This window comes from Salmo trutta, chromosome 20 (genome assembly GCF_901001165.1).
Source record: "Salmo trutta chromosome 20, fSalTru1.1, whole genome shotgun sequence".
Taxonomy (NCBI): domain Eukaryota; kingdom Metazoa; phylum Chordata; class Actinopteri; order Salmoniformes; family Salmonidae; genus Salmo; species Salmo trutta.
The window spans coordinates 23,779,294-23,796,421 of record NC_042976.1 but is presented as its reverse complement, the minus strand read 5'-3'; the positions used below and the strand labels follow the sequence as shown (position 1 = coordinate 23,796,421).

At 43.8% G+C, this 17,128-nt stretch overlaps 1 protein-coding gene across 2 annotated transcripts in view; it reads left to right on the top strand.

The window, feature by feature from the left end:
- Positions 1 to 17,128, top strand: part of LOC115155738 (ephrin type-A receptor 6) — a 198,636-nt gene that overhangs the window by 151,398 nt on the left and 30,110 nt on the right. For both annotated transcript variants that reach the window (XR_003868121.1, XM_029702647.1), the window contains exon 8: positions 14,369 to 14,656. Coding sequence is in view for 1 of the 2 variants with exons in the window: in XM_029702647.1 (XP_029558507.1) it covers positions 14,369 to 14,656 (288 nt within the window). In the remaining variant the exon portion in view is untranslated. The remainder of the gene's footprint in view (positions 1 to 14,368; positions 14,657 to 17,128) is intronic.

Below are 17,128 nucleotides of genomic sequence, written 5' to 3'. Positions count from 1 at the left end.
CTGTTGCCATGGCACCAGGACCGGCTGATATCCCAAGACCACCTGGAAGGGTGACAGGTTGGTAGAGGAGTGGCGCTGAGAGTTCTGGGCCATCTCGGCCCATGGCACGAACTGCGCCCACTCCCCTGGCCGGTCCTGGCAATATGACCGCAGAAACCTGCCCACCTCCTGGTTGATGCGTTCTACCTGCCCATTACTCTCGGGGTGGAAACCCGAGGTCAGGCTGACCGAGACCCCCAGCCTCTCCATAAACGATCTCCACACCCTGGACGTGAACTGGGGACCCCGATCAGATACGATGTCCTCGGGCACCCCATAGTGCCGGAAGACATGGGTGAACAGGGCCTCCGCGGTCTGCAGGGCCGTAGGAAGACCGGGCAAAGGGAGCAGACGGCAGGACTTAGAGAACCTGTCCACAACGACCAGGATCGCCGTATTCCCCTGGGACGGCGGGAGATCCGTGAGGAAATCCACCGAGAGGTGAGACCAAGGTCGTTGCGGAACAGGGAGGGGCTGTAATTTCCCTCGAGGCAGGTGCCTAGGAGCCTTGCACTGAGCGCACACCGAACAGGAAGAGACATAACGCCGAACATCTTCAGCCAAGGTGGGCCACCAGTACCTTCCCTTCAGGCCCCGCACTGTCCGTTCCACCCCAGGATGACCCGAGGAGGGTAGAGTGTGGGACCATCGGATCAGTCGATCGCGAACACCAAGCGGAACGTATTTCAGGCCCACGGGACACTGCGGTGGAGTGGGTTCTGACCGACCCGCCCGCTCGATGTCCGCATCCACCTCCCATACCACCGGCGCCACCAGACAGGAGGCGGGAAGTATGGGAGTAGGATCGATGGTCCGCTCCTCGGTGTCGTAGAGACGCGACAGTGCGTCAGCCTTCCGGTTCCGGGAACCTGAAATGTACGAGAGAGTGAAGTTAAACCTCGTAAAAAACATGGCCCACCTTGCCTGACGGGGATTAAGCCTCCTCGCTGCCCGGATATACCCCAGGTTACGGTGGTCGGTCCAGATGAGAAAAGGGTGATGTGCCCCCTCAAGCCAATGTCTCCACACCGTCAAAGCCCTGACCACAGCTAACAGCTCCCGGTCCCCCACATCATAGTTGCGCTCCGCCGGGCTCAGCTTCTTAGAAAAGAAGGCACATGGGCGGAGCTTCGGAGGAACGCCCGAGCGCTGCGATAGCACAGCTCCTACCCCAGCCTCGGACGCGTCCACCTCCACTATGAATGGCAAAGAGGGGTCCGGATGCGCCAGGACAGGTGCGTTGGTAAACAGAACCTTCAGACGAAGGAAGGCTCTGTTCGCCTCTGCTGACCATCGTAGCCGCACCGGCCCCCCCTTCAACAGTGAGGTAATGGGAGCCGCCACCTGACCAAAACCCCGGATAAACCTCCAATAATAATTAGCGAACCCCAAGAACCGCTGCACCTCCTTCACAGTGGTTGGGGTTGGCCAATTACGCACAGCCGTCACGCGGTCACACTCCACCTCCACCCCCGAGGTGGAAATGCGATATCCTAGAAATGAGACGGCTCTTTTGAAGAACTCACATTTCTCCGCCTTGACGTATAGGTTATGCTCCAGCAGCCGCCCAAGCACTTTACGCACCAGGGACACATGCTCGGCGCGTGTGGCGGAGCAAATCAGGATGTCATCGATGTACACCACCACACCCTGCCCGAGCATGTCCCGAAGGACCTCGTCCACAAAGGATTGGAAGACAGCGGGAGCGTTCTTTAACCCATACGGCATGACGAGGTACTCATAATGGCCCGATGTGGTACTAAATGCGGTTTTCCACTCGTCTCCATCTCGGATACGCACCAGGTTATATGCGCTCCTGAGATCTAATTTCGTGAAGAAGCGCGCCCCGTGAAATGACTCCACTGCCGTAGCAATGAGAGGTAGCGGGTAACTGAAACCCACTGTGATAGCATTTAGACCTCTATAGTCAATGCACGGGCGCAGACCTCCCTCCTTCTTTTTCACGAAAAAGAAGCTCGAGGAGACGGGGGATTTAGAGGGCCGAATGTATCCCTGTCTCAAGGACTCAGTGACGTATGTATCCATAGCCACTGTCTCCTCCTGAGACAGAGGATACATGTGACTCCTAGGAAGAACCGCGTCGGCCTGGAGGTTTATCGCACAATCCCCTCGTCGATGGGGTGGTAATAGAGTCGCCTTCGTCTTACTGAAGGCGATAGCCAAATCGGCATACTCTGAGGGAATGTGCACGGTGGAGACTTGGTCTGGACTCTCCACCGTAGTCGCACCGATGGAAACTCCTATGCACCTACCTGAGCACTCCCTCGACCACCCCGTAAGAGCCCTCTGTCTCCACGAAATCTGAGGGTTGTGCGTAGCCAGCCAGGGGATTCCCAGTACCACCGGAAACGCTGGGGAGTCAATGAGGAACAGGCTGATACGCTCCTCATGACCCCCCCACGTCTGCATCACCAGTGGCACTGTGACCTCCCCTACCTGGCCTGACCCTAGCGGTCGACTATCTAAGGCGTGCACGGGGAAGGGGTGGTCCAGCTGAACCAGGGGAATCCCTAACCTCTTCGCTAACCCAAGGTCCATAAAACTCCCAGCTGCACCTGAATCGACTAGTGCCTTATACTGGAAGTGAGGGGAAAAATCTGGAAAACAAACCGAGGTGTACATGTGGTCGACAGGGGGCTCTGGGTGTGGCTGGTGCGGACTCACCTGGGGTTTCGAAGTAGTGCTCTGCCTGCCCTCCGAACTCCCGGGGGGACCACTCCAGCACCGGTCCACAGTGTGTCCTCTGCGTCCACATCGGGTGCAGGAGAGACCCCCCCCTCCGGTCCTCCTCGACGCAGCCCCCCCTATCTCCATGGGCTATGGAGCGGGGGGGCTGGGAGGCGGAACGAACAGGCCCCGACTGGAACGTCCCCGGGAAGCCAGCAGGTTGTCCAGTCTAATGGACAAGTCCACCAGTTGGTCGAGGGTGGAGGCGTTGTCCCTACAGGCCAGCTCCCGGCGGACGTCCTCGCGAAGGCTACAACTATAGTGGTCTATCAAGGCCCGCTCGTTCCACCCCGATCCAGCGGCGAGAGTCCGGAATTCTAGGGCGAAATCCTGAGCGCTCCTCGTCTCCTGTCTCAAATGGAATAACCGCTCACCCGCCGCCCTGCCCTCCGGGGGATGATCGAAAACCGCCCGGAAGCGGCGGGTGAACTCAGGGTAGTCGCCCCGAGCCGAGTCTGGGCCATCCCAGACCGCATTGGCCCATTCTAGGGCTCGACCCGTGAGACAGGAGACGAGGACGCTCACCCTCTCTTCGTCGGAGGGGGGGGGGGCGGACGGTCGCCAGGTAGAGTTCCAATTGGAGCAAGAACCCCTTGCACCCAGCGGCCGTCCCATCGAACTCCCGGGGAGGAGTAATCCGGATACCACCGGCGCCCGCTTCAGGGGGTGTGTGTAGGGGCGCAGGGTGAGGGACCGGAGCTGGTCCAGCTGGGGAAGCACCTCTCTCCCAATTCTCCAACCGGGCCAACACCTGGTCCATGGCCGAGCCTAGGCGGTGGAGGAGGCTGGCGTGTTGAGAGACCTGTTCAGCCATGGACGGCGCTTCTGCTCCTGCTGATTCCATTTTATTGGTGCGGGATTCTGTCACGAGCGTCTAGGACCAGTAGATAAGTGAAATCAGGAGCAGGAGACAGAGGGCCGGAGCAACTGAGTTTTAATAAGAAATACCAGTCGTAATAGCCGTTGGGCACAGGGCGTGTGGCGAAGTCCGCCAGGAGAAAACACTTTTCTCAAAAAAAACAAAAAAACAAAGAAGCGCACTGAAAAACAAACAGCGCGCGGGGCGCAGCCCGGCAATATAATGACTTCTTAATCGGATACAATACAACGGTCCTTCATGAACAAATGAACAATCCCGCACAAGAACCCCAACTGAAAATACACATTAAATAACCCCACACTAATGACAAACACAAAACAGGTGCGGGATAGACAGACAAAACCAACAGACACAGAAACAACGATCGGTGGCAGCTAATAGGCCGGCGACGACGACCGGCGAGCGCCGCCCGACCGAGGAGGGGCGCCACCTTCGTTAGATACTGTGACACACACACCACTCTCTCTCCCATAAACACACTCTCTCTCCCACACATACACATACTGCTCCCATCTTTAAAAATGTTAGGCACTCAACAGAATGTAAAGAGCACCAGAAAGTGAAAGACACTGAACATAAATACAGTGCATTTGGAAAGTATTCAGACCCATTGAATTTTTCCACATTTTGTTGCATTACAGCCTTATTCAAAAAGGATTCAATCGTTTTTTCCCCTCATCAATCTACACACAATACCCTGTAATGACAAAGCAAAAGCAAATGTATTAAAAATAATAAACTGGAATATGACATTTACATAAGTATTCAGACCCTTTACTCAGTACTTTGTTGAAGCACCTTTGGCAGCAATTACAGCCTTGAGTCTTCTTGGGTATGACAGTACAAGCTTGGCACCTGTATTTGGAGAGTTTCTCCCATTCTTCTCTGCAGATCCTCTCAAGCTCTGTCAGTTTGGATGGGGAGCGTCGCTGCACAGCTATATTCAGGTCTCTACAGAGGTGTTCGATCGGGTTCAAGTCCGGGCTTTGGCTGGGCCACTCAAGGACATTCAGAGACTTGTCCTGAAGCCACTCCTGCATTGTCTTGGCTGTTTGCTTAGGGTCGTTGTCCTGTTGGAAGGTGAACCGTCACCCCAGTCTGAGGTCTTCAGCGCTTTGGTGCTGGTTTTCATCAAGGATCTCTCTGTATTTTGCTCCGTTCAGCTTTCCCTCGATCCTGACTAGTCTCCCATTCCCTGCCTCTGAAAAACATCCCCACAGCATGATGCTGCCACCACCATGCTTCACCGTAGGGATGGTGCCAGGTTTCCTCCAGACGTGACTCTTGGCATTCAGGCCAAAGAGTTCAATCTTGGTTTCATCAGACCAGAGAATCTTGATTCTCATGGTCTGAGAGTCCTTTAGGTGCCTTTTGGCAAACTCCAAGCTGGCTGTCATGTGCCATTTACTGAGGAGTGGCTTCCGTCTGGCCACTCTACCATAAAGCCCTGATTGGTGGAGTGCTGCAGAGATGGTTGTCCTTCTGGAAGGTTCTCCCATCTCCACAGAAGAACTCTGGAGCTCTGTCAGAGTGACAATCGGGTTCTTGGTCACCTCCCTGATTAAGGCCCTTCTCCCCCAATTGCTCAGTTTGGCAGTTTTGAAGGCCACTGTGTTCTTGTGGAGCTTCAATGCTGTAGAAATTTCTCAGTACCCTTCCCCAGATCTGTGCCTCAACATAATCCTTTTTCGGAGCTCTACGGACAATTCCAGAGATGGTTGTCCTTCTGGAAGGTTCTCCCATCTCCACAGAAGAACTCTGGAGCTCGGTTTTTGCTCTGACATGCACTGTCAACTGTGGGACATTATATAGACAGGTTTATGTTTTTCCAAATAATGTCCAATCAATTGAATTTACCACAGGTGGACTCCAATCAAGTTGTAGAAACATCTCAAGGATGATCAATGGGAACAGAATGCACCTGAGCTCAATTTTGAATCTCATAGCAAAGGGTCTGAATACTTGTTTAAATAAGGTATTTCTGTTTTTATTTATAAATAAATGTGTTAATCATTTCTAAAAACCTGTTTTCGCTTTGTCATTATGGGGTGTTGTATGTAGAGTGACGAGGGAAAAAATTGATTTAATACATTTTAGAATTAGACTGTAATGTAACAAAATGTGGAAACAGTCAAGGGGTCTGAATACGTTGATCCAGAGCATCCCAAACATGCTCAATGGGTGACATGTCTGGTGAGTATGCAGGCCATGGAAGAACTAGTACATTTTCAGCTTCCAGGAATTGTATATTGATCCTTACGACATGGTCGCTGTGCATTATCTTGCTGAAACATGAGGTGATGGAGGCAGATGAATTGCAGGACAATGGGCCTTAGGATCTCTTCATGGTATCTCTGTGCATTCAAATTGCCATCGATAAAATGCAATTGTGTTCGTTGTCCGTAGTTTATGCTGGCCCATACCATAACCCCACAGCTACCATAGGGCTCTCTGTTCACAATGTTGACATCAGCAAAACGCCATACACACTGCCATCTGCCCAGTACAGTTGAAACTGGGATTCATCCAGCGTGCCAGTGGCCATGGAAAGTGAGCATTTGTCCACTGAAGTCTGTTACAATGCCAAACTGCAGTCAGGCCAAGACCCTGGTGAGGACGATGAGCACGCAGATGAGCTTCCCTGAGACGGTTTCTGACAGTTTGTGCAGAAATTCTTAATTTGTACATACCCACAGTTTCATCAGCTGTCCTGGTGGATGGTCTGACAATACCGCAGGTGAAGAGGCCGGATGTGGAGGTCCTGGGCTGGTGTGGTTACACATGGTCTGAGGTTGTGAGGCCAGTTAGACGTACTGCCAAATTCTCTAAAATGACGTTGGAGGCGGATTTATGGTAGAAAAATGTACATTAAATTCTCTGGCAACAGCTCTGGTGGACATACCTACAGTCAGTATGCCAATTGCATGCTCCCTCAAAACTTGAGAAATCTGTAGCATTGTGTTGTGTGACAAAACTGCAAATTTTTATCATGGCCTTTTATTGTCCCCAACACAAGGTGCACCTGTGTAATGATTATGCTATTTAATCAGCTTCTTGATATTCCACACCTGTTTATCTTGGCAAAGGATACATCCTCACTAACAGGGATGTAAACACAGTTGTGCACAACATTTGAGGGAAATAAGCTTTTTGTGTGTATGGAACATTTCTGCAATCTTTTATTCCAGCTCATGAAACATGGGACCTACACTTTACATGTTGCGTTTATATTTTTGTTCATATAGTTATGTCTATATGAATCCTACCTTTTGAAGCACGTCTCATGAGTAGCAGACCCTTTTCCTGTGCCAATCAGATGTGTCTAAACCAACTGTCCAGTTACCAGGTTGTTAGCTAGCTAGGTAACATGACTGAACGTTGTTTGTTATCAAACCAATAAACCAACTGTCCAGTTACCAGGTTGTTAGCTAGCTAGGTAACATGACTGAACGCTGTTTGTTATCAAACCAATAAACCAACTGTCCAGTTACCAGGTTGTTAGCTAGCTAGGTAACATGACTGAACGCTGTTTGTTATCAAACCAATAAACCAACTGTCCAGTTACCAGGTTGTTAGCTAGCTAGGTAACATGACTGAACGTTGTTTGTTATCAAACCAATAAACCAACTGTCCAGTTACCAGGTTGTTAGCTAGCTAGGTAACATGACTGAACGTTGTTTGTTATCAAACCAATAAACCAACTGTCCAGTTACCAGGTTGTTAGCTAGCTAGGTAACATGACTGAACGTTGTTTGTTATCAAACCAATAAACCAACTGTCCAGTTACCAGGTTGTTAGCTAGCTAGGTAACATGACTGAACGTTGTTTGTTATCAAACCAATAAACCAACTGTCCAGTTACCAGGTTGTTAGCTAGCTAGGTAACATGACTGAACGTTGTTTGTTATCAAACCAATAAACCAACTGTCCAGTTACCAGGTTGTTAGCTAGCTAGGTAACATGACTGAACGTTGTTTGTTATCAAACCAATAAACCAACTGTCCAGTTACCAGGTTGTTAGCTAGCTAGGTAACATGACTGAACGCTGTTTGTTATCAAACCAATAAACCAACTGTCCAGTTACCAGGTTGTTAGCTAGCTAGGTAACATGACTGAACGCTGTTTGTTATCAAACCAATAAACCAACTGTCCAGTTACCAGGTTGTTAGCTAGCTAGGTAACATGACTGAACGTTGTTTGTTATCAAACCAATAAACCAACTGTCCAGTTACCAGGTTGTTAGCTAGCTAGGTAACATGACTGAACGTTGTTTGTTATCAAACCAATAAACCAACTGTCCAGTTACCAGGTTGTTAGCTAGCTAGGTAACATGACTGAACGTTGTTTGTTATCAAAACAATAAATAGCCAGCTGGGATTAGTTTAAAACGGCCCATGACTTGGTTTGTGAAATTCTATAAAATACGCTCCAAATCGTGCAGGAAGAAAAAAAAGGTAGCTCCAGTTATAGGAGTGATATTTTTTTGAGGTTTGAGCTAGAGACAAGCCCTTGTCTGGGCTGTAAAGCTGCAAGCATACCTACGTTTTTCCTTTTTGGCACTGCTGCATGACAGCGAACTTGCAAACGCCTATATGCAGACTGACCTGTGCTCTTTGTTATATCTGGGATGAAGTTATATACAATGTATCAACTTTGCTCAATATGTGCACTGCTCCAATGTAACAACAGAAGACTGATCAGGGTCTCCATGCTCGCTTGCAATCAAGGCTAAATTCTATTTAACAACTGACAGAGGAATAGATGTGCAATATGAGGAGCAGATGGAGAGAAGCAGGTGAGTGAGGGCTTGTGTGGGATACGGTTGGCTGATTTACAGCTGCCACACCTGATATGTGCCAATTTAAATAAAGGTGAAATAAAAATAAATACATGAAAGTGCCGTGGATATTATTGGACCGGTGAAATAAAAATGTACTAAACTTATAAACAACTGGTTCTTTATATCGGTAGGGCTTGATAATGTGGTAATATCATATGAAACGGTACTACGGTATTTTAAAATGTTGGTAGTATCATATGAAACGGTACTACGGTATTTTAAAATGTTGGTAGTATCATATGAAACGGTACTACGGTATTCTAAAATGTTGGTAGTATGATATGAAACGGTACTACGGTATTTTAAAATGTTGGTAGTATATGAAAACGGTACTACGGTATTCTAAAATGTTGGTAGTATCATATGAAACGGTACTACGGTATTTTAAAATGTTGGTAGTATGATATGAAACGGTACTACGGTATTTTAAAATGTTGGTAGTATATGAAAACGGTACTACGGTATTTTAAAATGTTGGTAGTATGATATGAAACAGTACTACGGTATTTTAAAATGTTGGTAGTATATGAAAACGGTACTACGGTATTCTAAAATGTTGGTAGTATCATATGAAACGGTACTACGGTATTTTAAAATGTTGGTAGTATGATATGAAACGGTACTACGGTATTTTAAAATGTTGGTAGTATATGAAAACGGTACTACGGTATTTTAAAATGTTGGTAGTATCATATGAAAACGGTACTACGGTATTCTGAAATGTTGGTAGTATGATATAAAACGGTACTACGGTATATTAAAATGTTGGTAGTATGATATGAAACTGTACTACGGTATTTTAAAATATTGGTAGTATCATATGAAAACGGTACTACGGTATTTTAAAATATTGGTAGTATCATATGAAACGGTACTATGGTATTTTAAAATGTTGGTAGTATATGAAAACGGTACTACGGTATTTTAAAATGTTGGTAGTATATGAAAATGGTACTACGGTATTTAAAATGTTGGTAGTATCATATGAAATGGTACTACGGTATTCTAAAATGTTGGTAGTATCATATGAAACGGTATTACAGTATTTTAAAATGTTGGTAGTATGATATGAAACGGTACTACGGTATTTTAAAATGTTGGTAGTATGATATGAAACGGTACTACGGTATTCTAAAATGTTGGTAGTATCATATGAAACGGTACTACGGTATTTTAAAATGTTGGTAGTATGATATGAAACGGTACTACGGTATTTTAAAATGTTGGTAGTATATGAAAACGGTACTACGGTATTTTAAAATGTTGGTAGTATCATATGAAACGGTACTATGGTATTCTAAAATGTTGGTAGTATCATATGAAAACGGTACTACGGTATTCTAAAATGTTGGTAGTATGATATGAAACGGTACTACGGTATTTTAAAATGTTGGTAGTATCATATGAAACGGTACTACGGTATTTTAAGATGTTGGTAGTATCATATGAAACGGTACTACGGTATTTTAAAATGTTGGTAGTATCATATGAAACGGTACTATGGTATTTTAAAATGTTGGTAGTATCATATGAAACGGTACTACGGTATTCTAAAATGTTGGTAGTATCATATGAAATGGTATTACAGTATTTTAAAATGTTGGTAGTATCATATGAAACGGTACTATGGTATTCTAAAATCTTGGTAGTATATGAAACAGTACTACGGTATTTTAAAATGTTGGTAGTATATGAAAACGGTACTACGGTATTTTAAAATGTTGGTAGTATCATATGAAACGGTACTACGGTATTCTAAAATGTTCGTAGTATCATATGAAACGGTACTACGGTATTTTAAAATGTTGGTAGTATCATATGAAACAGTACTACGGTATTTTAAAATGTTGGTAGTATCATATGAAACGGTACTACGGTATTTAAAAATGTTGGTAGTATCATATGAAATGGTACTACAGTATTTTAAAATGTTGGTAGTATCATATGAAACGGTACTACGGTATTTTAAAATGTTGGTAGTATCATATGAAACGGTACTATGGTATTCTAAAATGTTGGTAGTATCATATGAAAACGGTACTACGGTATTCTAAAATGTTGGTAGTATGATATGAAACGGTACTACGGTATATTAAAATGTTGGTAGTATGATATGAAACGGTACTACGGTATTTTAAAATGTTGGTAGTATCATATGAAAACGGTACTACGGTATTTTAAAATGTTGGTAGTATCATATGAAACGGTACTACAGTATTCTAAAATGTTGGTAGTATCATATGAAACGGTACTACAGTATTCTAAAATGTTGGTAGTATCATATGAAACGGTACTACAGTATTCTAAAATGTTGGTAGTATCATATGAAACAGTACTACGGTATATTAAAATGTTGGTAGTATGATATGAAACGGTACTACGGTTTTTTAAAATGTTGGTAGTATCATATGAAAACGGTACTACGGTATTTTAAAATGTTGGTAGTATCATATGAAACGGTACTACAGTATTCTAAAATGTTGGTAGTATCATATGAAACGGTACTACGGTATTTTAAAATGTTGGTAGTATCATATGAAACGGTACTACGGTATTTTAAGATGTTGGTAGTATCATATGAAAACGGTACTACGGTATTCTAAAATTTTGGTAGTATGATATGAAACGGTACTACGGTATATTAAAATGTTGGTAGTATGATATGAAACGGTACTACGGTATTTTAAAATGTTGGTAGTATCATATGAAAACGGTACTACGGTATTTTAAAATGTTGGTAGTATCATATGAAACGGTACTACAGTATTCTAAAATGTTGGTAGTATCATATGAAACGGTACTACGGTATTCTAAAATGTTCGTAGTATCATATGAAACGGTACTACGGTATTTTAAAATGTTGGTAGTATCATATGAAACAGTACTACGGTATATTAAAATGTTGGTAGTATGATATGAAACGGTACTACGGTTTTTTAAAATGTTGGTAGTATCATATGAAAACGGTACTACGGTATTTTAAAATGTTGGTAGTATCATATGAAACGGTACTACAGTATTCTAAAATGTTGGTAGTATCATATGAAACGGTACTACGGTATTTTAAAATGTTGGTAGTATCATATGAAACGGTACTACGGTATTTTAAGATGTTGGTAGTATCATATGAAACGGTACTACGGTATTTTAAAATGTTGGTAGTATCATATGAAACGGTACTACGGTATTTTAAAATGTTGGTAGTATCATATGAAACGGTACTACGGTATTCTAATATGTTGGTAGTATCATATGAAATGGTATTACAGTATTTTAAAATGTTGGTAGTATCATATGAAACGGTACTGTGGTATTCTAAAATCTTGGTAGTATATGAAACAGTACTACGGTATTTTTAAAATGTTGGTAGTATATGAAAACGGTACTACGGTATTTTAAAATGTTGATAGTATCATATGAAACGGTACTACGGTATTCTAAAATGTTCGTAGTATCATATGAAACGGTACTACGGTATTTTAAAATGTTGGTAGTATCATATGAAACAGTACTACGGTATTTTAAAATGTTGGTAGTATCATATGAAACGGTACTACGGTATTCTAAAATGTTCGTAGTATCATATGAAACGGTACTACGGTATATTAAAAATGTTGGTAGTATGATATGAAACGGTACTACGGTATTTTAAAATGTTGGTAGTATCATATGAAACGGTACTACGGTATTTAAAAATGTTGGTAGTATCATATGAAACGGTACTACGGTATTTAAAAATGTTGGTAGTATCATATGAAACGGTACTACGGTATTTAAAAATGTTGGTAGTATCATATGAAACGGTACTACAGTATTTTAAAATGTTGGTAGTATCATATGAAACGGTACTACGGTGTTTTAAAATGTTGGTAATATCATATGAAACGGTACTACAGTATTTTAAAATGTTGGTAGTATCATATGAAACGGTACTACGGTATTTTAAAATGTTGGTAGTAACATATGAAACGGTACTACGGTATTCTAAAATGTTGGTATCACACCGTGGTACAGTATACCGTGCAACACTAGTGTGGACAGGGTCGTCTGCTCACTTAGATGTTATGTATGAACAGATTTGTGGGTGATAACACCCCATTGAGATGAATGGGGTATTTCCATGGACAAAAATAACAACATACACACAAGTACAAACGCACACATAACGCAACATTAATGATGTGACATGTAGCCTACTATGTAAAGCAATGTGTAGCCTAATAAGTTGTCAGCTTTGTGTATGTGTTTCTGTGGATGTTATGATAATTATTTTGTGTGTGTGTGTGTGAGAGAGAATGAAGTGCCCTTTCAGCTGACTCATTATGCAAAATAAATCAGCTAATTTCAATCAGCCATGATATTATGTTGTTGTTTAATTTTAGCTTACATTTGGGAAGCCTTACTAGCCTGAAAGGCTATTATGTTCTTCATTATTAAGAACAAACCAAGCATTGAAATAGATCAGGAGGCAGAATTAGTTTGAGCTCACAGCACTAAACTGCCTGCTGGAAATGCACCCTCGACACGAAGGTGATATGACTGTAGGAAACATCCATCAGTCCAGTTACTGATGGAGCTGAAATAAACATAGGAGTTTCAATCATCACACTGTGGGTACGGGTTAGTTCACTTTTGAGAAGAGTTTGTAATTCTCATAATAGTGTTTATTGTCCTGTTTTCCTTTACTGATATTTACTTGTTGTCATTTTTCAGGCCCACATTCCTGTATTGAGTCATTTTGTGCCAGCATGGTAATGTAAGAGAAATGTGGGAGATAGCATGCTATTAAGGCCTACCTGACACCACTTGTTTATAAATGGGGATAGTATATTCCACTGGCTTCCTGCCACATAGGGTATCTAAATCAGTTGGTTTCAGCTTTTGGGATGAGGAGGGGACAAGGTGTGTATGGTATTCTATGTCAAGTCAGGGCCGACTAAAGCCACTTAAAGTGTCTTTCTTCTAATGATTGATGATTACTCTCTGCTCCTTTTTTCCAATGAATCCTGCACCTATTTGAAATCCTCTTGCCGTCATAACCTACCCCCTACCTTGGCCGTTACACAGTACAGTTTGACATCCCTGATAAGAAAGTGTTCACCATATATTTTGAAAGGTTTTAATAACACCAGTATTTATGTAGATAAATCTTAGCGAACTGTTTACCACCTTGAGTTAATAGGATATTAATTAGTGAGAGGCTGATATCACCTGCCGGTGGCTGTAGTCAAGCCCTGGGCCAGTATTTACTCAGCACTAATGTAATCAACCAACGACTAATATGATTTATATCAACACAGCTAACTAACCGAATCTCCCAGGTAGACCTGTTATCACTGGAGGATCCACAGACGCTAGTATGACCGTAAAACCCCTAATATTTGATATTAAGATAATTGGATGCTCCAGGCTTATCTCTAGGAAAGCAAAGCCTTTCCTGTGAAATGATGAAGCATATAATAAGAAGCTGGTGTCAGCCTTCCATCACTACTCAGATTAAATGGAAAGATGGCACCAACAGAGAGGGCTGCCTCACTTCTAGTTCTTAGGAAACTTTGCAGTATTTTGTTTTTTTTATGTAGTATTCCTTACATTGTTTGAGCCCAGACTTTTTTGGGGACATATATTTATATATTCTTAATTCCATTCCTTACTTAGATTTGTGTGTATTGGATATATGTTGTGGAATTGTTAGATATTACTTGTTAGATATTGCTGCACTTGTTGGAACTAGAAGCACAAGCATTTCGCTACACCCGCAACAACATCTGCTAAACACGTGTATGTGACCAATAAAATTTGATTTATGTTAGTAGTTGAACACCTGACCTCTCTAACCTTCTCTCTGATTGGTCCCTCCAGGTCCCTTAATGGTGGGCGTGCTGAAGAAGGACTGGGCATCTCAGAACAGCATTGCCCTGTCATGGCTGGAGCCAGAACAGACATCCCTCCTGGTGGTCGACTATGAGGTCAAGTACTACGAGAAGGAACATGAGGAGTTGAGCTACTCGTCGACGCGGACCAAAGCCCCCAGTGTGATCATCACAGGGTTAAAGCCCTCCACCTGCTACATCTTTAGCCTGAGAACACGCACCTCCGCTGGACACAGCGCCTACAGCCCCAAATACGAGTATGAGACCACGGACGACAGTGAGTACCTCGTACCGCCCTCTGTGTCTGTTTCATGACCCCTAACACTTAACCCTAGATGTAATCAATGAAAATATAAATACATGAACTTGTATTTATATTTGTGCTGGTGATGTTGTTTGTATTTATATTGACTTTTAGAGAGGCTTTACAGCTAACATTGAAGTTGACAGAGCGTACTGATGTATATAGTGTACAGATGAGTCATTGATCGCTCATGCACTTTTCTACCTGTACTTATTGTCTGTATATGTCCTTTTCTATGCTTTATTGTGTGTTTTTATGTATACACAGAGCCACAACCAAAATGTTCCCACGGGGATAATAAAGCCATGCTGAATACTAACATACAGAGACCTGTGTTTGTGGTTCTGTCCTATATACTTGGTCAGTTCTTGAAGGGGTTCTTTTTTACTGTACCTGGCCTGCCTTTGTTCTGCCCTTTAATCAAGGAGAAAATACCCTCTCCCTCCCTCCCTCCCTCCCTCCCTCCCTCCCTCCCTCCCTCCCTCCCTCCCTCCCTCCCTTCTCTCCCCTGTATCCCTCCTTCCCTCCCTCCCCTCCTTCTCTCCTTCCCTCCTTCCCTCCTTCCCTCCCTCCCTCCCTCCCTCCCTCCGTCCCTTCTCTCCCCTGTATACCTCCCTTTCTGCTTGTCCCTGACCTCTCCATACCTGCTCTGCCTCTCCTCCCATCCCTCTCTATCTAACCTCTTCCTTCCCCATCTACAGTGCCTTCCGAAAGTATTCAGACACCTTGACTTTTTCCACATTTTGTTACGTGACAGCCTTATTCTAAAATGGATGAAATAAATAAAACATCCTCATCAATCTACACACACCGCCCCATGATGACAAAGCAAAAACAGGTTTTTAGAAATGTTTGCTAATTTATAAAAAATAAAAACAGAAATACCTTATTTACAAAAGTATTCAGACCCTTTGCTATGACACTCGAAATTGATAATCCTTGATTTTTTTACAACTTGATTGGAGTCCACCTGAGGTAAATTCAATTGATTGGACATGATTTGGAAAGGCACATACCTGTCTATAAGGTCCCACAGTTGACAGTGCATGTCAAAAACCAAGCCATGAGGTAGAAGGAATTGTCCGTAGAGCTCCGAGACAGGATTGTCGGGACATCTGGGGAAGGGTACCAAAAATGTTCTGCAGCATTGAAGGTCCCCAAGAACACAGTGGCCTCCATTATTCTTAAATGGAAGAAGTCTGGAACCACCAAGACTCAGCCTAGAGCTGGCCGCCCGGCCAAACTGAGCAATCGGTGGAGAAGGGCCTTGGTCTGGGAGGTGACCAAGAACCCGATGGTCACTCTGACAGAGCTCTAGAGAAGGACAACCATCTCTGTACCACTCCACCAATCAGGGCTTTATGGTAGAGTGGCCAGACAGAAGCCACTCCTCAGTAAAAAGGTACATGACAGCCAGCTTTGAGTTTACCAAAAGGCACCTAAAAACTCTCAGTCCATGAGAAACAAGATTCTCTGGTCTGATGAAACCATGATTGAACTCTTTGGCCTGAATTCCAAGCGTCACGTCTGGAGGAAACCAGGCACCATCCCTACGGTGAAGCATGGTGGTGGCAGCATCATGCTGTGGGGATGTTTTTCAGCGGCAGGGACTGGGAGACTAGTCAGGATCAAGGGAAAGATGAACGGAGCAAAGTACAGAGATCCTTGATGAAAACCTGCTCCAGAGAGTTTAGGACCTCAGACTGGGGCGAAGGTTCATCAGGTTCAACAGGACAACGACCCTAAGTACACAGCCAAGATAACACAGGAGTGGCTTCAGGACAAGTCTCTGAATGTCCTTGAGTGGCCCAGCCAGAGCTCGGACTTCAACCTGATTGAACCTCTCTGAAGAGACCTCGAAAAGCTGTGCAGCAACGCTCCCCATCCAAACTGACAGAGCTTGAGAGGATCTGCAGAGAAGAATGGGAGAAACTTCACAAATACAGGTGTGCCAAGCTTGTAACGTCATACACAAAAAGACTTGAGGCTGTAATCGCTGCCAAAGGTGCTTCAAAAAAGTACTGAGTAAAAGGTCTGAATACTTATGTAAATGTGTTATTTCTGGGGTAAAAAAAAAAAAAAGAATTGCAACATTTTCTAAAAACCTGTTTTTGCTTTGTCATTATGGGGTATTGTGTGTAGATTGATGAGGGGAAAAAAACATTTAATACATTTTATAAAAAGGCTGTAATGTAACAAAATGTGGAAAACTCAAGGGGTCTGAATACTTTCCAAAGGCATGACAGTCATGACAGCCCTTTAGATTCAACCCTTTCACACACATCCACACAAACACACAGGCCTCGGTCTCATTAACGTCAATCAGGCCCGACTGCTTAGTTAGGCTTCAGAGTGTGTGTGAACTCCTGGTCAGGAGAACCGTCCTGTGAAGTCCTCTACCCCTCTGATCAGCTGTGTTCCTCTCTCCCCGTCTGACTGGCAATT